The 25,943-nt window shown below is 38.6% G+C and overlaps 1 protein-coding gene across 11 annotated transcripts in view; it reads right to left on the minus strand.

The window, feature by feature from the left end:
• Positions 1-25,943, minus strand: part of DLG2 (discs large MAGUK scaffold protein 2) — an 890,387-nt gene that overhangs the window by 394,036 nt on the left and 470,408 nt on the right. The window contains exon 1 of one of the 11 annotated variants that reach the window (XM_030950011.1): positions 20,119-20,439. The exons of the other annotated variants lie outside the window; for them this stretch is intronic. Coding sequence (XP_030805871.1) covers positions 20,119-20,439 — 321 coding nt within the window. Of the gene's footprint in view, positions 1-20,118; positions 20,440-25,943 lie in introns of those variants that run through there. 11 annotated transcript variants of the gene reach the window in all.

A 25,943-nucleotide genomic window follows, 5' to 3' on the forward strand; every position in this document is an offset into this window, starting at 1 on the left:
CCTTAGTATGTGTTCGTCATCTTTGCTTCTCAATATCCCATGCAATAATTAAATGTTTATGTAAACTGGCAAGAAAGTTAAATTCCCTAAGCCAAATCTGCTTTGCCTTCAAAACACAAAATTATTCTGAAATTTCACTGTAGAACAGATACTTGTTCAGCACCTTTTATTTAGTCACTTTATTTTCTGAAAAACCTACAAATCACTTATTGGAGGTGAGACTGGACCAGCAGAAGAAAGCAAAAGAGCAGCCTTTAGTTATGAAAGAAAATGCTGAGTACACAATGTATCCTGTGCAGACATGAACTCACTCCAGCTGGGCTCTGAAGGGAGCACCTGACTTGTGGCTCTGTTTGTATGACAATAAGCCCTAGCTAAGAAAACTGCCTTTCTGTAAGATGAATGTAGCCAAGCAGGAGAAACAACAAATCATAAAATCATGGAATGGTTTGAGTTGGAAAGGACCTTTGAAGCTCATCCACTCCAAGGCCCCTATGATAAGCAGGGTCATCTTCAACTAGATCAAGTTATTCAGAGTCCCATCCAAGCTGACCTTGCATATTTTCAGGGTAGGGCACTCACCAACTCTGAGCACCTGTGCTGGTATTTTACCACCATCACTGTGGAACACCTCTTTGTAATATCTAATCTAAATCAATCATCTTTCAACTTAACACCATTAGCCCTTAGCCTGTCAGAGCAGGTCCCGTTAAGAAGTCTGTCCCCATCTTTCACTTAGACCCTTCCAAGTACTGCAAGGCCACAACAAGATCTCTGAACAAAGAGAAATTAGAAGCTGTACCATGGCCACAAAGAAAGCTGTCACGTAAAAATAGAAACACATAAATTAGCAACTGATTAAACATATATATTTATCACCTTGTAGATATCTCTATAAAGAGACATTTTCCATGGAGAAAGAAAGCTACACCTACTTCTCCTCACATAATCTATTAAAATGCATTGCTGTTGACCTCTGAATTCTTAGAAATAGCATTAAGCAAAAAATTTCCAAACAGAAAATCAACACAACACGGCACGATAGGTTTGGAGACTAAGGAAACAATGTAAAGGGACTGAACTTGAGGAGAAGTACCAGTGCCACAAAAGGAGCTCTAAGATATGCCATTGCTTAAGTAAACAAAATACCAAGGGCCATTGTACGTCTGAACCACAATGGAAATGACTGGAGAGTAAGCACACCCAACGTTCTTTCAAAGAAGTTGCACAGAACCTTAAAAATACACCTCACTTAAAATTACAGGCCTGGAAAAAAAAGGCCATTCTCCTTGAGAAATGATAAAGGGAAAAGCATCCTTGTGAACTTTAAAAAAATAGATTGTGGGTGCAAATAGGTGGATAGGACCTATTATGGTCCTATTATGAGTGCAAATAGGACTAAAAAACAAACTTCACAAAATGGACTAAAACCAAAGGGAAGAAATATAAAAATATATTTAAATAATTCTTTGATGATATTAATGAAAAGCACTTCATGGCAGGAAAATTATACTTGCCTGTTTTTCAATCAATATTTTGCTATTTTTACGGTGGGAATATTTTTCAGTTTCATGCCAAGGGCAGCCAAGAAGATTTTATCCGCAGCTACAACTATGTGGCAAATTCAGCAATCTATAGTATAGTCTCCCTAGTGGAGAGGTTGAAGCTTTGTTGCCTAAAACTCCTTTGTACAAACTGAGGTTAGCACTGAAATGACTGCTGTAGGCAGTACTCACATTCTGACAGATGGGCGATGCGACCTATGAGGTCTTTCCCCATCTTTACATTTTAGCATTCTGTCATTTCTTAACGGCGTTGTTTTGGCTAGAATTGGATGTAGAAACACTACGTAAAAAAATAGTCATAAACTGAATTAAAATAGGTGGGAGCAGTGACTTATCTAGCAGCAAGTAACCTGGCCCTTATTCTCATGACGCAGGCACAAACAGTAATACAAGGCAGCACTCTGAAACATGATCATTCCTGGGTTACAGGATGTCTTTTAGTTACTGATTTCAATACATATTTTCTGCTTTGTAAAACACAAGCATTTAGGATGCTGCTGTTTGTATACATTATTAGTAGTGACCTGAAAAGGACCAGGAAAGTTCTGCATTCTCTAAATTTACTGTGTGAAAATATATATTAAAAGCCACTTATCCCACAAAACGGAATGACTTCCCTTGTACACAAAGATAACATTCATTTTTCACTGTATCAAACAATACACATAACAGTCAAAGACACAAAACCTAAAAACTGTCAGAACTGATCCGAACCAAGACTGAGAAGATAGGTTTGCAAACCAATTAAGCAAACTTCAAACGTCACAAGCACCCTTCATGCACTGAACAGCACCCCCCACAACACTGGAACATTAAACGGTTCAGAGCGTCAAGGCAGCCTCCTCCTCTAGTAATAATAGCAAAACCAGAAACAGCAAGAAACATCTCCTGGATATCTGTCTCTCATATGATGGTGGTTTGGTTCTCTTTTTTTAAATGGAAAAACTCCAGGAGAGTGCTTTCAGAAATAAGCTTTGATTACTGTCAGAAGGGATAAAGAAAACATTTACTGGCAAAGGAAACCGAAAGGTATGCGCTATACATCAGGCACTAGGAGAGAACACCTGGAAAAGGACTAAGCATAGCATTTAGTAACACAAACAGAGCTGTCTGCTTAAGGCAGAAGAGAGGTAGAACACAGGAATCAAAGAGCACAGTCCTAAAATATTCAGCTTCAGGAACTCAGATTTCTCTTGTGCCTGTACAATAGCATTTCAACCTTGAAAATAATTCGGCATCTATCCCAAGAAACTGGCATTCAGACATGAGGCAGCCTTCCCCCCGAACCATTTGGACAGATCCAGTCTCCTCCTACCCTACCTTTTAGGCACCAATCCCACCCTCCAAATGAAACATATCCCCCTCCTCCAGTAAATTATGATGCCTGCCAGAAATATCACATTTACCATTCTCAGCCTGTTGTAAATCCTGACTTTCGCCATGGGATGTCTGGGAAAAAACTAACACCTAATGTGATGGTCCTTTCCGAAAACTAAGCAACTTCACAGGCAGGTGCACCAATTCTGAGCACTAACATATAAAAACCCCACAGCAGACCTGACCCTGATACTAAATAAATGTTTGGCTGGGAGGACAAGAAATGGGAACATCGTGTGCTTCAGAGGAATGGGAGAAAAATGACATAGAAAATATTACAGCAAGAAGAACACAGAATCTGTGGGAGGCACAAGGTTTTTTAGGGCAGCCGTAACAAGGAGAAAGCAAGAGACTCCAAAGTTAAAGTCAGCCCATCCTTCACATGCTATATGCTTTGTGACACATTTTGAAATGTCTTCTTCAATTATAAGTGCTCTACCCTTATACAAAACAGGGGTTCAAGCATTTTTTTTGCTGTCAGCCCATCTGTTACTGAAGACCCTTTTGCTCACTTATTGGCTCAATACTGATCTGACACAGCTAGAACTGACTAATTCTTTAGGTTGTTGATCACATACTTAACAGTTCAGATGTGTGTCTCTTCTGCAATATATTAGCATATTTTAATTTTAAAATACCCTATTAAATTTATACTTCACATGAGATGAAGATACATATCTTCATTCCTATCCAGAACATCTATCTTCTATCCTGTCCAGAACATTCTACCTGGCTTACCTAACCCGGTCATCAAAAGCCATCTGCTATTAAAATATTTCCAGCGCACATAACATGAATATAAATAAATAGCTTCTTCAAAATACTTGGAATTAGAAGTAACAACACATATTGATGTAAACATAGAAGAAATCACTTACTTATTTTATACACAATATGCAACATTACTGTATGCTACCTGGTAATAAGCAGTAATACCCATGTGTTCAACTTATATTTACTATTATTTTAAAGCCATATCTCAATGACATGTTTTTTCAGGAAGTAAAAATTATATGTAATATAGTTTTTTTCCTTGATCATTAAAGTAATGATAAAATAGAAATACTGGCAATATATTTTAATTCCAGGTATATAGAACTATGCATTCTCTCCCCAGAAAAATCACCAGCTTTTGTAGAGGATGGTTCTTTATTACTTATCGTTTCATCCAGAAGAAACACAGAAGAGCTATGGTCATAGGTCTGAGTTCATTCAGTTCATCAGAGTTCAGTTTCATTCATTTCCCCCCCAAAAGAAGCCTAACCCTCAGAACTGACATTTAAAAACATGCCTTATTTTAGAGATATGTTACAGTTTTCCTTACCGGGACAAGAGAATCAAATGAACCCTGTTCCCGACTCTCAATAGCTGAAATTGTTTTCAACCAGAGGAGATAGCTTGAAATATCAGATATTTCAGAATGCTCCATACTGAAAGCTGCAAGATTAGCAGGACTGAGGTGAGACAGACTTGCAAAAGGAGGGCTTTGCCCGTGTTACATAAAGCTCTAATTAGATCCTTGGTACAAATTGCTTTCCTAAGAATAAAAAGTTAATCAAAAAGCCTCATTGGAAGAATAGGAGGGCAAGATTGGAGCCGAGACAGCTGTGGCACAATAGCACAACTGCTAACTAGATTCTGTGCCACCATTCAGAAGTGAAAATATATGTGTGAAACTCAAAGTGTTCCCTTTGTGTTACTTCGGACTAAACTGTTCACACCTGGTTTACCTCAGTGGAACTCAGGAGACCTCTCTGTACTGAGATTCCAATGCAGCAAGCATTGGAATAAATAACAGACCCCCTTAATGTCGCAGCCAAAATATTTTCACAAAAAGAAGAAAATTTTCAAAGGAACTGAGTACAGAAGTGGCATGAGAACAAGTTTTGCAAGGACTTTTGGTGACAAAGTTGCAGTTCCAGTCTCCATTTCCAAAGTACAGCTGAAAGCTCTCCTTACCTGTTCAGGTTTATATTCCCTGCCCACTTATGGGTGGTACTGTAGAAATAAAAGTAGTAGTGACAGGACCCAAGGAAACGTCCTTAATTTGTGTCAGTGGAGTTTTAGATCACAGATAAGGAAAACCTTCACTCAGAGGGTGGCTGGGCACTGAACAGGTTCCCCAGGGAAGTGGTCACTACACCAAGTGTGACAGAGCTCACGGAGTGTTTGGACAATGCTCTCAGGCACATGGTATGACTCTTGGGGACAGTTGTGTGCAAGGCCAGGAGCGGGACTCTATGATGCTTGTGGGTGCCTTCCAACTCAGGATATTCTGTGATCCTTCAGAAGCAAGACATGACTGTTCTACCCACTGGTAAAGCTCAGAGCACACAGCTCTTGAAGATTTCAATAAGGTCAAGATTTCAGTTACAATTGTCTTTTAAGGAGGACAGTATAGAATATTTGTAGGCTGTCTGCTCAGAAAAGTCACACAAAGACTGACATTACCAGGTATTTTCTGGAACAAGATGTCAACCTTTGCCAAAAGAGCTCTAAAGCAAATCTTAATGTCAGAACTGCTATGGAAATAACTTTTATAAATTCTCCAATTCCTTACCTTCTCATAAAAATGGGTGTCCAAAAAGAAGCAGGATATAATTATTTGTTGAGAGACAAGAGAGGTGAGAGAAGAGACACTGAAAACTCCTAGTACAAGAGACAAGGAAACAAGTGGCCTTAAACACTATGTAATTTACAGTGTATTAAACTTCCTTGGTTTGTCTCCTTTGTCATTTTGGGACTCCAAATATTCACAGCCAAATTGAAAACAATGCCATAAGGACCAAAATACTTGACAAACCAAACAAAGTTTAGAAAATAATACTGACTTTTTTAAAAAACAAAAAAAAGCAGCATTAAAAAACCCTACAGGTTTGCCTAGTTTAGAACAAAGTATTTCAAAAATCTTTCACAATGCACAATAAATACATTTTTGATGAGCAGATCATTTTTAAAAATTGATTTAAAAAATTTTCAAGGAAAAAAATGGTCTGCAGCCTAAAGTAAAAAGTGTATCTTTTTCTGAAGAAAATTAATTTCTGACAAGACCCAAAGAAGGCTTTGCAACAAAACCCAAGTAGCTTTATAGAGTGGAGGTGAGGAAAGGAAGACAAAGTGCTGCTTCTCCCCTCTAATTCTTCACTTAAAATTGCACTTTTTAATGAGAAAATTCTACACTAGTCTAAATGTTATAAAAATACTTCACTATTAACTAAAATGCAATATCCTTGTAAAGCACATTTCAAAAACTATCTTATTTGACAAAATGAACGTGTTAATTTAGCAGCAATTATAAAATATGCAAACTGCATATACCTAGGAGCAGGTAACTATTTCTTTCCCTTCAAACTCCTTCCACAAAATTCTGTACATTATTCGGTATAAGGGCTTGAACAGACCTTTGGTTTCATTCAGTACAGTTGCTTCCATCAACTTACAGGATCAATTTATAGAATGCTTTAGGTTGGAAGAAACCTTAAAGATCATCCAGTTCCAACATCCCTGCCATAGGCAGGGACATCTTCCACTGGACCAGGTTGCTCAGAGCCCCATCCAACCTGGCCTTGAACACTGCCAGGGATGAGGCATCTACAGCTTCTCTGGGCAACCTGTGCCAGTGCCTTGCCACTCTCATAGTGAAGGATTTCTTCCTCATATCTAGTTCAAACCTGCTTCCTTTTCAGTTTAAACTAAATCCCCACAACACATCCCCGTAAAAAGTCTCTCTCCAGGCCTCTTGCAGCCCCTTTAGATAATGAAAGGTTCTATGAGGTCTCCCTAGATCCACATGATCAGTATTATTTGCTTCTCAGAAAAGTGGAAGACTTGACAGTGAGAGCATAAATTCCTCACCAATTCTTCATCAATCTGAAGAGCTAATGTGTAACCCATTGTCTTCTAGGACATGAGAAGTACTGCGTATTGTCAAAATGGTTGCAACAAGTTTGTTTGTTGCATTACCTACTGAGCTCATAGAATAAAGTTTAATTTACAGAGTACCTTCTCCTGTAAATATGAGCGATTCAAATGGACCGTGACAGACACAGCTGAGTCCTTCAGCCAAGCCTCTGTGAAAACATCTTTAATAAAGGAGAGAAAACACCAAGGAGAAGAGAATGAGGGAACAGCCGGACCACAGCAGCAATGGTACTGCATGGCAAGCAAGGCAAACCTACGAAGAGACCACAGCCAATGCATAGCCCCACGCTGAGCAGCTGCCCCCTCAGAGGGGCTGTTCTGCTTGTGACAGGAACTGCTGAGATTTCTCTGATTTTTTTTCTGCTCGTGCACTTTCTCTCTCCTGCTTTTCCAACTTTCTCCCTGCTGCAGGGAGAGTGAGAGAGTGGTTTTGTGGGGATGCCAGCTGGGGAAACCAAAACTTGATCTACCAGTCCCTCCCATTAAAGCACCTTTCAGAAGGCTTTCCATCATATTTTTAAAAATGATCTTATGGAATACCTAAAGCTTTTCCACTATCTCTGAAAAAACACTACAGACATGTAATACCTCAGGTCAAGACAGTGATGACAAAACTTTAATAAAGAACTCATACTAAATAAAGATCAAAGTATGACAAAAGCTGATGCAACTACATCCCATAAAAGCTCATATAAAAAGACACAACTCTCTAAGTTTTTTACTTATATTGTACAGGAAAAAAAGCATTCCATGTTAGTTTATGCCTTGTACGTGTAATGCCATTTATAACAAGTATTTATTTCTATGAAAACAAGTACTGCTGTCAATCAAGTCAATGGTAAATAATTTAAAGAGTAAAATTACTTTTATAAGTTAATATAACAGATCAGCTGGGAATAGCCCACAATGTCTCCACCAGAGAATTTTAGAAATTGTTTAACTGTACCTCACCTTTTTAAACTGTTCCAACTGGATTACTGCCTTCCTACGAACATTGAAATGTTTAATTTTTAAAATAAATCTTAGATAATAGCTTCTACAAAGCCTCACTGGAGTTTTGCCAATGGGTTGTTTACAAACCTCTAACACGTTAAGAACAAATGACAGAGATAACTGAGTGGTTTACAGGGGAAATACTTTGCATTAGAAGAAAAAGAACAATGCAGCCATTCAATCTTTCATAAGGGTTTATTTGTTTATGGTTTCAGAACTCTGGGGGGGCTGTTTAAGTCTGGAGGGCTTTGCTAGTTATTCTTATTGAATTTTCTAGGGAAGTAAGGATAGAGTAGTGATTGCTGAGTTCCAGCCCAAAACTCCTGCATCACAATGTCCGAACTTTTGCATCTAATAATCAGAGGCAGTATGACTGCTTTATATTAATTTCAGATCAACTGATGCTCTGCTTCACTAACTTTTCCCACTAGTGCTTCAATAGTCAAAGATCAGTCATTGCAGCAATTAAATTTTTTCTTTGGTGCCTTTAAAACTTTTTTGTGGGATTGAATCTGAGAGCAAGATCTTTACAAAAGTGTTATTTTCTTCCCCCCTAGACTGCCATTCTTGTTGAAACCCCACTGTAATTTCAAGACAAATTTAAAATTACAAACAAATGAAGAAGCAGAATTGTCTGCATGTTTGATGTATTCAATCTTGAAAGCTTTTTTTAATCCTGTCAATTTAAACATCAGGTGGATTTTAAAAGGATTCTTCTTCTTTTTCTTTAGTTTTATATAGAAATGGAAAAAACAATAGCATGAATTTTTTAAAAGGAACAATTGCAGGTTAGACTGCTACTTTGCAGTTGAGAAGGGTACCTAAGTTTTGGGTTAACTTCAGCACCCAAAGTATCACCACTAATACCAAGTCCCGCCAACACAGAGGGTATCAGAGTTACACAGGAACAGTGTTAAGCACTCTGCTAAACTCTGGTCCGCTTCAGTGGCTTCTTAATGAACTTCTGCATTTGAAGAAAAATATCTGTTAAAGAAGTTCCAGCTACATTTGGTGACTTTTTCTGCCATTGCTTTGCTCTTATACTTTCAGTATTTTCTTCTCTTACTCTAAGTTTACCAATTCCGTAGTACAAAAACTGCTTAAACTGTGCTGACCAGCCCCATACAACTTCCCAGCAATAAGGTCAGCTCAAACTGCTGAAAGGAACATAACCTATTGATGGAGAAGCTTGAAGAAGTGCTGGTTAAGTAATTACTTTGTATCTCCAAGTCAGTATGTGCCTCACTCCAAGAGCACAGCTCTGCCTTTAGCTGAAATTCTCATACACAGAGCAGGCTGATGCTCTGCCCCACTTCAACAAAGAACCCACTGCATCTTTCTACAGTAACACAAAGAACCACTAACCTCAAAAGGATGGAAATCTTAGCAACATACTCATGGACCCAGGAAGTCCCTGAGAGTCCCCACAAAGGTCACTGAGCTTAATGCTGCACCTCAGGGGTGGCCACAACCAGCAAGGACCCTTAAAGGTCCAGCGAGAACAGATTTCAGATACCCTTCCACACAGATGGGTTAAAACTTGGAGTCATTCAACAAATTGTGCAGGTAGGTTCAGTCTAGCCGTTGCCTTAGGACTAAGCTATGACAAAGGGGTTGAAAATTAAGCTTTTCCCCTGTTCTATGTACAATCCCCAAAAACACTTGTTAACTTTCCTACCTCAGCCTTCCCAGTGTGAAATGAAATGATCCTTGACCTAAGTCACAAATCTATCAAAAAACAGAAGAATCGCATAGCTGTTCCTTCTGAGGCGCTTAAAGAAATGTCAAGACATCAGGCAGTAATGACATCTGGAGAAAACAAACAGGATCAATTTTGCTTTCATCACCTCTCCTGCCCCTGGTTGGTTGCTGAACACAAACTAATACTTCAGTCCGCAAAAAGAATTTCCTGCATCTCTGTAGTTTTATTATTGCTTTTATTATTAATAACACCAAAACCAAGCTCCTTTACCCCTCCATCCCCACGCTAGCAAATGTTTTTGCTGTGGCAATTCTGTTACCTTTTGCATTTTGCTGGTTTGTCAGATTTGCTGAATCCTCAAGTGCAAGAGGTAACATGATGAAATAGAAGCTGGCAGAAAGTACATTAAAGTTATTATCACCTGAGGACAAATCCTGGCAAGTGAACCACAAGAAAAAAGACTTCCATCTGGAAATCAGACAAAGAGCATACAAGTAAACCCAGTAATTCCACTCCTGCTTTGGCAACCATTCAAAAATGTGAAAATACAGATGAGTTATGAAAAAAGAAATGTAGAAGTAATGGGACTCTTTTAAAAGAAGACAGAAAGAGCAAAGGTGAGAAGGAAAACAGATACTAAATTTCAGACACTAAATGCAATACCAACATGCATTTTAAAAGGGCATTATATAAAATGAGCAAAAGGAAACCTTTTGGTTACATATTACAAGGGCTACCACTGGAGGATACAAGGACCAAAGAATTACGAATCTGAGGAGCTTCTTAGGTTTTGTCCATTCAGCAAAATATTTCTGCAATTCTGCATTTTCAACTACTACTAAGAGCTGATTCATTTCTTTCTGTATTCTCCATATGATTAACATGACGTTTCTTGGTACACAAATTAGCTTAGTTGATAGACAGCAACCAGTGCTTAAAACCAAAATAACTAGGAGTGATAACCTCAATTTCCAGCACAAATTATTTAAAAAGTAATGTGTGAATTCCAGTTTTGTGCTGACTACATAGACTTAAATGCATCTCAGCTAAAAGAGAAGATCCACTGAGAATACTACCATGACAACTAAAAGAAAAAAAAGAAGACAATATTTTTGCAGATTTATACCTGTAGAAATTATCAGATTGCTACTGCTTTTATACTTGAAGAGGCTGAGGAAGCTAGTAACTGCCCCAGAGGCAACCGCCGTTTATTGTGACTCTGCTCCATATGTGTAGTAGATCTACATGTGGTACATCACAGAAAAACTATGGTGCAGTCAAATCAACCCACAACAAAGTGGTATTGCTCCACTTCAAATTTCTATAGAGTTTCACTTCTGTAATATCATTAAGTATTAAAATAATAATTATTAAAAATTACAATAATTAGTATAGTAACCTAAATTTTTTTTCAAAGTTGTTGTAAATTCTATAGGCCAGGTTTTTCTGTAATGCCCAGTGGGACCATAGGAACCTCATGAGATTCAACATGGCCAAGTTTTGAGGTCCCATACCTGGTCAGGACAACCAATGACATCAATACAGTCCAGGGGATGAAATGTATTAAAAGCAGCCCTGCAGACCAGGACTTGGGGGAACTGGTGGATGAAAGGTTAAATGTGAACAGCAATGTGCATTTGCAGGCTAGAAAGACAACTGCACCCTGGGCTGCATCCAAAGAAGCTGTTAGAGAGTGTCCAAAGGAGGCCCACGAGGATGGTCAAGTGTATTGAGGGGAAGCTGCAGGAGGAGCACCTGAGGTCACTTGGTCTGTTCAGCCTGGACCAGAGAAGTCTGAGGGGACTCACTGTGGTCTACAGCATCCTTATGAGGGGAAGAGGAAGGGCACACACTGATCTCTTCTCTCTGGTGACAGGAGCCAAGGGAACTGTATAAAGCAGTGCCATGGGAGGTTTAGGTCAGAAATTAGGAAAAGGTTCATCACCCAGAGGGTGCTTGGGTACTGGAACAGGCTCCACAGGGAAGTGGTCACAGCACGAGCCTGACAGAATTCAAGGAGCATTTGGACAATGTCCTCAGGCGTGGGTGTGATCTTTAAGCCTGTCCTGTGCAGCACCTGCCTCTAAATTTTTGACTGAGCTGGTGGTATAGAGACCATTCAAAAACACAGCAGCAAATGTGGCAGCATCAGCCCCAAACTGAAGATGAGACCAGGGGTCTGCTTTTTCTACTAACTTCTTACTGAACATCTAGATAAAAATTTATGGTTCTTTTTCTTTCAAAATGTCATTCGGCTGTTTGATCCTGTGTGCCCAACTGCAGTCTCACAGAGTATGACAGGTGACTTCTATACCCATGACTGCAAGACAGACAGATTTTGATAGAACCCAGATGTGTCTGCTGAGCAGAAAGTGAAAACAGAAAGGGAAAGGGAACAAGTCATCTCAAAAACTCTCCATTTCTTAAGTGAAACATTATTATTTCTGAATCCTTGGAGGCAGAAATGAGCTTGACAGAAGTTTCTGTGCTTAGCACAGGGAGGTCCCTGAGCACTGCTGTGTTGTCAAAACCAAACTGCATGCATCAAATTGCACATTAGTGAGACTACCTCTGGAAGAGGCAGCTGTGCTGGGACATGACCCTTGTCACATGCTTCTGCTCTCAGCCTTGTGCTGGCACAAGAAGCTGTGCTAGTGGACATCAACTGGGCCATGAAATAGGTCTCTCAAACATCTATTTTATTTTATTGTAGGCTCTGCAGAATGAAGAAAAGTAAAAACAGAGCTTAGACCTTACATTTTCAATCAATGCGATCAGCTCTCAGGTGAGTGACGGTCACAACATAAAACCTGGACAAACCAGCGCATGGATAAATAGTAATTTCTGTTCCCATGATCATGAATGCAAGAAACAGCAGCTCAGTATAGAACAAGTGTTTATTGGAATTTAAAAGCAAAACAAATGCAAACAAAGTTGGAAAAGAGAACAAGGAATGTTAAAAGCCTCAGTTTAACTGACTTCATACCTGGCTGCAGAGTAGCTGCTCTGGGAGGGCAGCTACAGAAATCCTGAGACACTACTCCATTCTGCTCTCATTTGAAATGCATAATGAAAATCATTTGTCTGACATTCTGTTTGACCAATTATATGAACAATTTCAGCTGCTGAAGTAACCTGCTTCTACTTGTACAAATACTTAATCAGAAAGGCAAAATCTGTATTAAAAGTACAATAATATCCAAATCAAAACCAGCTGGTATTTTGCTAAATTGGATTTTGTACTGTATTCATAGCTGACTCCCATGACTTAAAAGAAAGCTTATACCAGAATTGGAATTTACAAAAAGGATTATTTTGTTTGTTTTTCTGATATTTGGTTTAGATATTACAGGACCTCTGTTTTCAATACATAAAGAATTCCTTTTTGATCCCTGTATTTCTAACACTCAGAATGATCGAAGATTTTGAAATTAGATGACTATTGAGACAATTCTTCTGAGTAAGTGTAGTAATTTATAAAAATTGCATATACAAAAAGATAAGTAAGTATGTGTTATTTAATTTATAAACTCTCTTGTAATAATCTAAGGCTTATTTCAAAGTAAACATGGTTCTTAAAAGCAAAGTAATTGAGTACATATTCCTTTCTTGACATTTTCTTGGCTTTATTCTTATTATCCTTCATCCAAAAGTCACATGCAGACATGGGGAGAGAGCTAAATTGGCAAACTCTGTAAATCTTGTCACTACTATAACCAGAAACTCCCTTTAGTTTTTTAGGGGTTTTGTTTGGGTTTGGCTTTTTTTGGTGGAGAAGTCTGATATTTTTGTACCCCAGAATAGCTGAGAGAGACATCAATTTTCAGGTTGTGTCTTCAAGTCACACCAAAATAGCTGAGACCAATTCCGTATCAATCTGAGCCATTGCTCAGTGTCTGGCTATAAATTGTCATGCATCACCCTTCACTTCTTTTGTTTGAATCAGACCAAAGCCACCTTGCTGAGTTGCTGTAAAGGGTTTGCATCCTGGAATGGTCAATTTAAATGCAGTGGAACATTAGACACAAAGCCCAACTAGGGTTATCAAGCCTTATTCTTATTCCTAATCATTTCATGCAAACCATAAGGCAACGATTTCAGGGTGATTTTTCCTTTTAGTCCAGAGAGCATCCAGTTTATCAATCCTGTTGACATGCCACCAAAGAGTCCCAGCAACCTCATGAACCAGTCTAAGAGACAGGAAGATTAAAATCCTATTATGTGGCCTGTGCCATCAGAGTACTACAGAAAGATTAAAGACTTTCCTGTGTTCTAAGTTCATGCGGTATCAAGGATCTACTGGAGTGAAATAGTCCCAGGAGTGGATTACATGGCATGGCAGAATACAGAAAAAGTGCAGGAAAAATAAAAGGTTTTGAATCCTTTTGGGGTCTACCAGTTTGGGTTTCTAGAGAAATGTCCCTCTGTTCTCAAAAATGATGAACAGTTTATCCATGAATGAATAAACATGGCAAGTATTAGACAAAATTTTGAATAGCAGGAGAACTATCAGAACACTTGTGCAGTTTTGGCCAATGGCCAATGCTACAAACCCTGTCCAAACCCTACAAGTCCCTTTCTATGTCCCCTTTCATGCCCCTCTGAAAATCCCAGCAGCCAAATTACATGTCAAGGGGAGAAAATGTTCTTGGATTTTTGGGGCATCTAGGAGGAGAAACTCTGAAACACAGGTTTAAATAAATGCAATTCTAAACATGATGCAACAAATGCAAATTAGGCAGTAAGATATTTATGACTGAACAATCAGCAGGAGTCAAATAATGTGTAATTAAACTATAAATCATTACTATCTTTGGTAAGTACTGTACATAGTGTATCCACTTCTGTATTTAAAGGAAAATATATGGAACATAATGCACACAAATACTGTCATGATATATGTAACCATGCCTATTTCTTAAATTTCTTTGCTAATACTTAATATTATGTGCTATCAAAAATATTAACACTGATAAAGACCTGATAAATTAATAGAAGGAGACGGAATATTATTTAAAAAATGAATGAATATCCACTTTTCTTTTACTTTGAGAACTCTGCCTTTGCAGTGGCCTTTGGAAAGCAATACTACATTGTCAATCAAAGCAGGATCGCTGAATTACCTCCTGTGAGATGGTGGAAAATCTGGGATGACTGACACCCCCCAAGTTCCTGAATCTAAAGACCACAAAGCCTCATAAACAACACTGGAGTTTTCTCTTTCCCTTCCTTAAAAAAAAAAAAAAAAAACCCCAAAGCCCCCCCCAGAAAACCCCAAAAGCCCCAAAAGGAAAAAAACCAAACCCCAGAACAAAAGAAAAAAAAATAAACCTAAAATACCCTAAAAACGCAAAACAAAACAAAACCACCAAAAAAGGAACTTTCATGTTTAGAGGGAAAGTCCTGCTGTGGCCACAGCATATTTCATTTCTGGAGTTTCTGGCCTTTTCGTTGCATACTATTCAAACTGGAGTCACATGAACAACCATTAAGCTAAGGAAACATTTCCAAACAATTACTGTATCACAGAATTACTGAGGTTGGAACAGACGCCTGAGATCACGGAGTCTAACCAATAACCTAGTACTGCCAAGCCCACCACTAGACCACATCCCTACACAACACATCTACGAGTCTTTTAAATACCACTTCCCTGGGAAGGCTCTTATGCCTCATTTCATGTTACTTCTGACCAGGAGTGTTCCCTACATCACTAAGGAAATTGCTGGCCTCAACAGGCTAAGCTTTGATCTCCTTTTTATGCCAAACATAACTGCTATGAACTCAGTAGTAACAAAGATTTCCTGGTTTTGGTAGAGGAAATAGGTTAAACATGAATGCAAAAATAAAAGATTTTTAAAACAGCTGTCCTGGGAGAATCAGATCTGAATGCCACCTAGAATGGTGCAGACTTCTCAAAGCCCTCTGTCAGTGAGAGGGACTGGATACAGGAATTGTTAGAACAATATCACTCATCTTCAAAAGAATATGATAACAGCTTTTGTATTTCTGCATTTGTACATCTCTTACATAGCAGCTGCACAGATTGCTGACAATGTTTCAATGACTTCACTTTTATGAATGCAGCATGAGGATCAAGCCAAGGCAAGATGCTGAATGAAGAGCTGTCATCTAAAACCACTGATAAGAGCATACCACCTTGAGAATGGAATATGAGTTTTTTTCTCATGAAAAATTGCCCTGCTACTCCTACCAAAACTTGAGCTCAAGTTATACCATCTAACTCTCAACTGCCTTAATGATTTAAAAGAGAAAAAAAAAAGTGTAAAGGCCAATTGTTGCTCTTTATTTGCAGTTTAACTGCTATTTTACTGGCACTTGAACACACTAGATTAGAGTGAAAAGCTCTCCCTTAGCTAACTGAAATAGCTTGATGTAACTTTATAGCCGGGAGGGGCTTGCCAGAAGAATGGCCACTTGCGTGTGGGAATCTGTGAACTGAAAGGAGTGATCTAAGCTTGCAAAAACACAACCCATGATAAATAATTTCTTCATACAGCTGGAAGAGACAACCTCTCTTAGAGTAGACCTTCTGTATTAGTACTGAGGCAGAATGCCTTAAAGCAAGCTCTCACTTCATGCCACCATGCAAAGAGTTCTCAAATAAAATACTGGAATTTCAGCACTAGCCCCAAAGACCTTCAAACACAAAAGACTGATCTCAGGGGATCCTTCAGAATTTGGCTGTTCACTGCCCTTTTAAAGGCATGTCACATCTGTAGCCTAGGTTTAGCTCACAAGCCTCAACCAGGTAACAAAACACACCTATTTCTTTCTAAAGAACTTTCTAAAAGAAGAACTAGTTTCTTCTAAAAGAAACTGACTACAAAAAACCTTTTATGATATTGATTGCAAAAAAACCCCAACTAACCAAAAAAGTCATCCAAGCTGATATTGACAGTAAACGATTCAAAAATAGGTGAACATACACTTTTATGCAAGTTTTCAAAACAAAGAACATGTATGCACTTTTGCAGATGACACGTTTAGGATACTGTCTGCTATGAGATGATTTTCTTTGAGAACATATTAAAATAGAAGGGCTGAAAATTTTATAGCAAATGTTCAGCTAAATTTCAGTGGACTCCAATATTGTCTTCTGAGCTAGGAAACAGACAAAGATAGGAATCTACTTCTGCACCTTCCTTCTCCCTCAAAAGGATAATCTTGAGCTCATGGAGCTCATTTTGAGCTTCAAAAACTTATATTGGGAAAGTGTTTAGAGGAGGACCTCCTTCATACAGACACACAAACTAAAATTCATACTTTGGGCTTCCTAAAACAAGAACAGCAACACAACCTCTGCAATTTCCTCTTCAATCTACAATCAAGGCAACACAGACTCCTATCCCCCTGTCCCTTCTGCACAAAGCATGTATTCATTGCACACCTTCAGCTAAACATATATTTCTAATCTAATTAATTGCAACATTGCATGTGCCAGCAATCTAGAGGTGCTTACAGGGAAAGTCCATCCAATGCTACAAACCAAATCCCATGGCAGAATAACCCAAGGAAAACACCAGGTCACCTCCTTGCCTCTATACAAGGCCCTCTTCCACCCTCAACTTCTTCTCCAATATCTCACAGCATAACAGTGACCTGAAGTACGAAATCACCAAATGAATCACAGAAATCAGATAATTCCATATACTAGTGGTGATAGAGATGCCCAGTGCACTGCAGAGACAAAAAAATATTTCCTCACAACAGGGACATTTTAAACTTGCCTATTAACTAACTTTTCACTTTCATCCCATCCCTTTTTCTTTTAAAGAAACAGAACTGTAAATGTGTTTGTCAAAAAGGAATGGAAGTTAAAAGCCAAATTAGGTCTTGGAATCAAATTTCCATCGAAACATGATTTCAGCTCACTTTCAAAATGTGGGATTTTTGGTTTTTGTGGAGTTTTTTGGGGGTTTTTTGATTTTTTTTTGTTTGTTTTGTATTTTGGTGGTTTTTTTTGTTTGGTTATTTTTTTTTGCATTCCAAGTTAATTTCTATTTGAATATATGCAGAGAGTTCTTGTACCCAGAAGTCAACATGACATTACAAGCAAACACAAACGTGCAAGACAGCAAAGCAGAATTTTTAAGACACTTGTAATACCAGTAATACCAGAGTGACACTCTTTGCTCTGGCATACTAAAGAAGAAGAAACTGGCAAAGAAAATGGAGTCATGTACTTCTCAATAAAATCAACACTTCCGTCAGTATCAGGATGCCAAAGTGCACATTAGTAACAGCTGTCAAGTACACACTCTAAGAAAGAAGGACCTGTGAATTCAGTTTGGTACAACAGTACTATCAAGAAGCAGTTTCACAAGGGGTTATGTCTTTCCTATGTCCGAACAAAGTAGTCTCTCCTAAAAGAAGTCAAGCAGAAGAAAAACCTGATCAGAACTTTATGTAATAAAACAATCCATCTTGGAAGCTATCAGTGTCTTATTTATTCTCACATTTACACATTAGAGGGAAATTTAAAATAAATTATCCTATTCTTTCCTTCTTTAGGCCAGCAAATTTAACTGTTCCACTACATCTCTATTTTAGCAAAAAAGAAAGATTTCCCCATTAACATAGCCCTCAAAAACCATCACTGACTTCCACTTGTATCCCCAGACCAGGGAGAAGTAGTAAGGGCTGCCCTATAATGTTTTCTCATATTGTTTCTATGCAATATCATGGATGACTTTCTAGGTGTATGCACATAAAACAATACATGTGCACACAGACAAATGTACACACACTCCTCCCTTCCTGCTCATACCTTACACAATGCTTACTTTGCACAGGGAAAAGGAGATTATTATTTGAAACAAACTATCTCTCAACTCTATGACACTGAAACCACCAAGTATTGGCCCAAGTACATCAGTCTACCCCCAAACACAGTGATAAATTCATTACAGTCACAACCCAAGAAAGGCACCTTCATAACTAGAATAAGGTAGCTGCATTCAGGACATACAGTAAAGCAAGTTTCCAAAACAAAGTTCTGTATTAAATATAAGAATTACATAAACCTGAATAATTCCACATTACCTAAACACATGAGGATAAAGGTATTAAAACTACTGAAAAAACTTTACAATACATCTTAAAAGGGCCTTTTTGGGCTTTTTTAAAATAATGCTCCTACATTTCTCTTTACAAATTCTGTACCTTTGAAAACCAAGGAGCTTTTTCATTGAAGGTATTTTTTTCTTCAAGCTTTTTCCAAATCAAAAAGAGCCTAAGAAAATATTTAGAACTTTTTATAATTCAAATTTGAAAAAAGTCTAATTAGATGCTTTATGTATTATTTTAACATTGGCTTTATCCCAACATAAACAACTCTATATGCCTTGTATATGAAAGAAAATAGAGAAAATATTTTGTAGTCACATGCACTATTTTGGTCACTCAAAAATATAACAGAAAGCTTAGTTTTTCCACTTGATACTAGATTTGAGAGGAAAAAAAAGAAGCTTTTTTTATACAACAATCACTTTCAATCAACAGACATCACTTTTTCAGACCATAAGACAAAATAAAATATAGCTACACTATCTGACAATCCTTTGCCTTATTGCTTTTCTGTAGAGTGAAAATATATTAAAACAATTTCCATGAGTGAATTGATGCAATCTCTAGAGAGGCTGGTGCCCATGTTCAGTATGGGCTGGGGCTAGTTAAACTCTAGTGTACCTTTTACCAGTAAGTGGAGATGTATTTCAAAAACTTATTTCAGCAATACATTCTGCCTTTTTCTACCGTGAAATGTTGACAAAAACGTTCTATGTTGCCATGATAGAAAGCTTTTTTGAATAAGCTGAAAGTTTTCAAAGTGAGACATGAAAATATGAATGAGTGGAGGTAATTTTAATGCTTTTTAGTATTAACCATCCTGTGAGTGTCACTGAGATTTCTATTTCACAGTACTGAGTTTCAGTCTAGTGGCTTACAGGTAATTGTACACATCATAGACCTTGTCTGGTTTATATTTGAAACTACACTGCCCTGCATATAATTAAAAATCAATAGATTTGTGAAAGCTAAAGAGCTATTTCATATTTATTAGAGATTTCAACTACATTTGAAGTTCCAAAAAGGAGAAAGAAGTCACACTTTCTCTTATCAGTAAATCTAACACCTCTCTCCTCCATGCTGTCTCTTAAAATACTATTTTAACTCGGTGTGATATTTGAAAACAAATTGTTTACAGAAGCTCAGAAAATCCATTACACATGGGAGATAAACACATCAGTTCTATACACCACAATGGAATACGAAGTCTGCAGAATCTGGAGACTCAACCAAACATTTAACAAGAAAACCTTTCCAAGAACAGCCCACAATTTTCACAGGCAACAGACAAGCAATACCCAAACACAGATATGACCCCCCGACACAGCTTGCCCTCGCATACGAAATTTCCAGAATAAACCACTAAACACACATCGGGACACATCACAAAAACTTGTCGACGCCACCAAACCTCACTTTCTCTCCCTGGAGCATCCTCTAGGTCTCTTGCAGAGTGAAGGATCAGCTCACCTGCACCGGGGGGGCCCAGCCGTGGGCACAGCCGCACTCTGACCACCACTGCCCCGGGCTGCCCTGGGGCTTGGCTGGGGATTTGGGGGGGCTCTTCCGCACCGCGTCCCACAGCGGCACCAGCCTGCCCCTGCCCTGGCAGCCCCCCGCGGGTGCCCAGCAGGGCATTGCCTGGGGGCCGTGCGGGAGGCCGGCCGGCTGCTGGTGCCAGCGGCAGGCGCAGCGGGCATCCCTGGCGGCGGGGGGCACATTCCTGCCGCCCTCCGAGCCCTCGGCGCCCCTGCCGCCGCAGCTGTGCTGCCTGGGGAGGTGCCCGTGCATGGCTCGCCCTGCCCGCCGGGCATGGACGCGCTGCCGGCGGCGGGGGCGAGGCCAGCCCGAGGGCACTCCGGGCTAGCGGCCGGGCAGGGCACACCCGGGCTAGCGGCGGGCTGGCCGGGCTAGCGGGCGGGCATGGCGGCGGCCGGGCACGGCGGGGGCCGCTGCCCAGCAGCCCCGTGTCAAAGCCGGACTCCACTCGCGCAGCCACTTGACAGCATCCCCGCTGCAGGCAGAAGCAATCAATGCTCTGCGTGGCTGGGACGCGCGCCTGCATCCCTTTCTGGATGACAAACCACGGGAAGGGATGGGGGGGGGGGAAAAATCCCAACAAGCAACAAAAACTACTCGTGCAATTTTAGTCATTCTTTAGCTGACCCTGACACGAGTCACAGGCACCCTGCTGAAGCACATTTATACGTACAAGCTTTACAGGCTAAGTGCTTTCTTGTGGAAATAGCATCTAGACAAAGTACTGAAAAAGATACTCCATTACCAATGATCCGAACAGACGCGGGAGCGTTGTTTTCCTGCATGCCTGAAAAGACCTTGTCAACAAAATTGCATCGGAAGATGCAAATGACAAGTCCGGGAAGAATGTTATCTGCCCTAAATGCTAAACCACAGCATGAACGACGGCGTGTGCTAATGTGCACAGGCTAATGTGCACAAACACAGAGGAGAGAGCAAGAGGCTGAATTTAAAAATAAAGCCAAAAAGATCTGTGTCACAAATTAACAACTCTCTAGCATCTTATATATTTAATGTAAATATAATTTTTGTGTGTGTAAGGACCTCAAGTTTCTGATTGATGTATAATTTTCTATTCTCTTTTTCACCCCTTAAAAATTCTTTGGTGCTTGCCAATAAACTTCTGTACGGAGTTTTCTGTAAATCCCCTTTTGGGTTTTTCTTCCTAATACCATCTCTTTTCCTTAAAGTATCCTGAATTCTTTCTTTGAGATTATTTTCTTTTATTTCTTCTTATAGAAGTGACAGAAGTGTAAAGTGAATAGAACCGGTCTGATTATTCCAAGCACCTTGAGATTTTTAGGGGTGTTCTCCAAGCTCAGGTACCTCAGTCCTTAGGCCTGTAAGACGCTTATTATATCATGGACTCGTGTATGTGCATACTTTTTTTTAGATTTTCTTTAAACTTAGGCATATTTCAGGTACATTTAACCATAGGAAATAACAAACTGATTTCTAAAAACAAATACGGGAATGTGTAACAATATTTTTGGGTCTGTTGGTGTTCAACTAAGATTTCTGTGGTGTTCAACACACAGAAATTAAAAAGAATTAGCAATATATATAGTTTTTCTATTAGAAAGTCTAAACAAATTTATTTTTAAATAATTCAAAGACAACTATGACTATCTGCAAATATGCTTTCAAGTGAGATAAATGAATTTACAAATGTGTTGATGCAAAACAAACTTGATTCAGTTATTTAATTCCTCCTACATAGCTAACCTAAAATTCCTCAAAACTTCGACATTGCTAAAATGCATAACAATAAACTTTGGCAGTAATTCTTGAATAAAGAAAAAAAAATATGGCAATGCTTTAAGAGTGGAGAAAATATTTTGACAACACTGCAGTTCAAATTGCTGCATGTGAAACTCACATCAGTTTTAGCTGTATTTCCATTCAAGGTGCTTGTCCCAGTTATACTAAACTGATGTGATAATGCAAGGTTTATTCTGAACTCCACTGAACAGCCAAAATCGTGCACCATATACTCTCACATAACAAAGACCCAACTGCAAGAACTCACAGAGCTTGGCATAGAATTCAGGTCACTTCATGTTAGAAAAAGAAATAATGCACTTCTGAATTGCAAGCATAGATGTGGAAGCCAGCACTTAAAAACCTGAGCTAAGGGAGTCTACAAGAAAAGCATTGCTACATGTAAAGTAAATGTAAAGTTACATAAGCCTGAATCCATCTTTTGCAGTTTTACTCAAGCATAAGAAGTGAAGGTGTGTGAGCTGTCCAGAAAGCTGCTTTCCTCTAGTGCTCAAGGGAAATTCAACCCTGAGCACCTAAAAACTTGTCTACCAGAAGGTAATTCAAGTCATTACTGCACCACTTCCAGCAGGAATATCTCAATTAAAGAAATAGATATATTGGCATTATGTGAAGCTATAAATCATATTTATAAAACTGTAACATACTTATTTATATACCATATATATCTAGAAAACAAAACACTAATAAAGCCAAATTCAGTTTTTGTTTCCATCATTGTAGACCTCTATTAGCAGTGTCAGTGTTCATCACCTTAAAACCATCAGCCTTTTGGTCACATAGCAAGCTGCCTAGTTCACCCCAGACTATCCCAATGCTATTCCAGATTCCTCAAATGCCAGTAAAAATCTAAAAAAAAAAAGGAAAAAAAGAAGCATTAACAGATATTTCAAAGCTAATTGGAGGAATCTGGATAATTGCACAAGTAAACAAAAAACCCAAACAAGTTTTAAAAAGCTACTCAAAATAATATGTAATATATGTAAAAATCAGGGCAAGCATTGCCTACAATTGGATTGGTGAGTGTAAAGAATCTACACATTCCATGACCAGACATAGTCTGTAGACCACCTACACACAAAATTTTGGGAAAAGTCAACTGTACCAGGGCACTGAAATGTCTATCACAAACCTCCCTTGTCCTATATTTTAAAGCAGTAGATAAAGTTTCAGCAACCTTAATGCACCCCAGCCAGAACAATGAAGGACTATAATGGCATCCTTTGACTGTAACATTCATGTTAAAACAGTATATTTGAAATAGCCTCATATCAAAATGTGAAAAAGGGCTTTTTTCCAAAGGAATTTGACACCACTGAACATAGCCTAGAAGTGTTGGGTAGGTTCAGGGTATTTCACACTTCAAAAATTAGTGAAGAAAATAATTCCTACAAATAAATTATTTTACTGACAACACAAATTATTTTAAAGGTTGTCGCTGCCTACGTGAGACAGAAACACTTGAATATGGGATGCATATGTGCAACTAATTGCCAGACAATGTAGTAAGATGGATTCAAAGGATAATGCAATTTCATCCACTGTAATTGAACCACTGTACTAGAGAGGATGGCACGCACCTCTGGATGAACTTGGATGAATGCATGGCTCAAATCCACATGCCCAACTGTCACCCTAACTTGGTAGTAACTGGTGCACAACACAGAACTGAATATTGTACAAGACAGGATGTGAACTGTGTTTGACCCAGTACTGTTGTGGAAAAATCTCACTAATTTTCTTTTTCAAATATTAAGTAGGCATGACAAAATGGAGCAAATAGATTTAGCTGATATTGTACCAGCACAAATAACTGTAACTGGATTACAGCAATGTTGGACATACACCAAAAATAAATGCTGAGAATAGTTTGCTTCAGGCAAAAATGTGCATATGGAAAAGAAAAAGTGCATATGGGAAACAAAAATTATTAATAGAGTTCTGAAAGGGAAGCTAGAATCATGGGCAAAGATGATTTAGATGTAGTAACAGATTTTTCCCTCCAACCAAGACTGCAATGTTATGCAACCATAAAAAAATACGGTATAAAAGAAGAGTAATAAGCGCGGACTGGACCAACGTATTAGAGACCCTAAATTTCTAGGATCTCTAGAAATCTGTCTGATTGTTCTTGAAGGAAAAAATAATATGAACAATCACTAAAACAATAGAAAAACTACTGAAAAAGGTCAAAGGCAATTTCTTTGCAAGTTTTTGTTTGGTTACTGAGATGCAATCTTGTATAGAAATAATATTCTCAGTGGTGACATGGGCTAGAAGGAATGGTTATGATTAGTCCAAGATCAGGCCAGGAGCCAATTTATCTGGCATAAGTCATTGTTATCATAGTGTACCCAGGAAATCTTGGAAAAATAATTTGATTTCCATAACTGTTCATATGCAAAATGGAAAAAAAAAACCCCACAAAAAACCCCAATGCTTCATTCTATAAAACCAGAATGTAAGAGGTAGGGAAAGACACAGCGGAAATAAAACAACTCTGCTTCTATTTCAGGTCTGTCTACTCCTCTCTTCTTCTTGGTATTCAAGGCAAGAAACATGCAGGAGTGCAACAACAAAAATAAAACAGCAGAGGAAGAAAAATATAATAAAAGACAACAATTATATAAATTCACCATTAAGAAAATGTCATTCAAAATCTATCGGTCATTTTAAAGAGTAATATTTTGCTTACTTTAAAAAAAAAAAGTATGATCCCCATATCCTTTACACAACAGGATGAGTCTCAATTTTAGAAGTTTTGCAGAAAAATACCAGCACAGCACTGAGACACAGCTGCCTGCACAATGTATCTGTGTGCATGATCAAGGGCATGTTCTTTTCATTTTTATCAGAGGCTAGAAAAGCTTAAGGAGCTACAAACACAAACATATCAATTTTCAGTGTTAGCTGCATGTCCTAGGGTTAACATAAGGACAATCATTTAGAAATCAAGATCCAATGAAAAAGAAAAATGACAAGCATTTGGAAGGGAACTATATCAGGAGAAGAAAACAACCCTCAGCTGGGAATATTAAGTCACAATCAATCATGTCAAAGCTGGTGGAGAACAGCGCAGCAGGTTTACCAATTTCACATCCAAGTGAACCAAAGAGTCATAAAATTTCAGGGGCGTGAAATACAAGAGCATCTCCATGCCAATACAGGAACTTCCCTTACTGGACCTGCAATTTTCAGGTAGAGGTGGTGTGCTGGATTCAGCTGGAGTAGACACAATTTTCTTCACAGTGGCTGGTATGGGGCTGTGTTTTGGATTTGTGCTGAAAACAGGGTTGATAATCTAGAGACATTTTTGTTATTGCTGAGCAGGGCTTACACAGAGCCAAGGCCTTTTCTCCTCCTCGTATTGCCACAATAGCAAGGGGGCTGGGGATGCACCTATTTACAACAGGTGGTTTTTGATTTAGAAAAAGAAATTCAACCATGCCAGGTGTCCATTCAGATAGCAATGTAAGCACAAAAGGATACCATGAATACCCAGCATATATCCATAGAATGAGTTAATCAGGAGCCTTATTACAGTTACACTGCATACAGATACATGCACAGTGTGAACTGTATAAAGGACAAGGACAATATAACCAAGGTAGCATTTTTATTCCATGTAGAAAATAAAACTGACAATTAGCAGGCTCAGACAGTCTTTTTTAGGTGTAGTGCCTATGACAATATCCTTTTTCTAACTGATTACTTCCTATTAGGTTTATTTTTAAAGAATTTTAATTTATGAGCAAATAATGACAAATTGTTTCTTCCCTATGAAGTTTATTTGTGTTATGATCTTAATATATCTTTGAAGAGTTTGACACAGTTCTTTCACTGTCTTGTTATGGGCCAGTTATAAGCTTCTACTGCAGAAGAATGGAAGACAGAAAGATGTGAGCACGCATCACAGCCAAAAAAAGGACAAGCTTCAGAGGATATACTACCAAGAATTCAAGTTACCAAGCTCC

Source organism: Camarhynchus parvulus, chromosome 1 (genome assembly GCF_901933205.1).
Source record: "Camarhynchus parvulus chromosome 1, STF_HiC, whole genome shotgun sequence".
NCBI classification, from domain to species: Eukaryota; Metazoa; Chordata; class Aves; order Passeriformes; family Thraupidae; genus Camarhynchus; species Camarhynchus parvulus.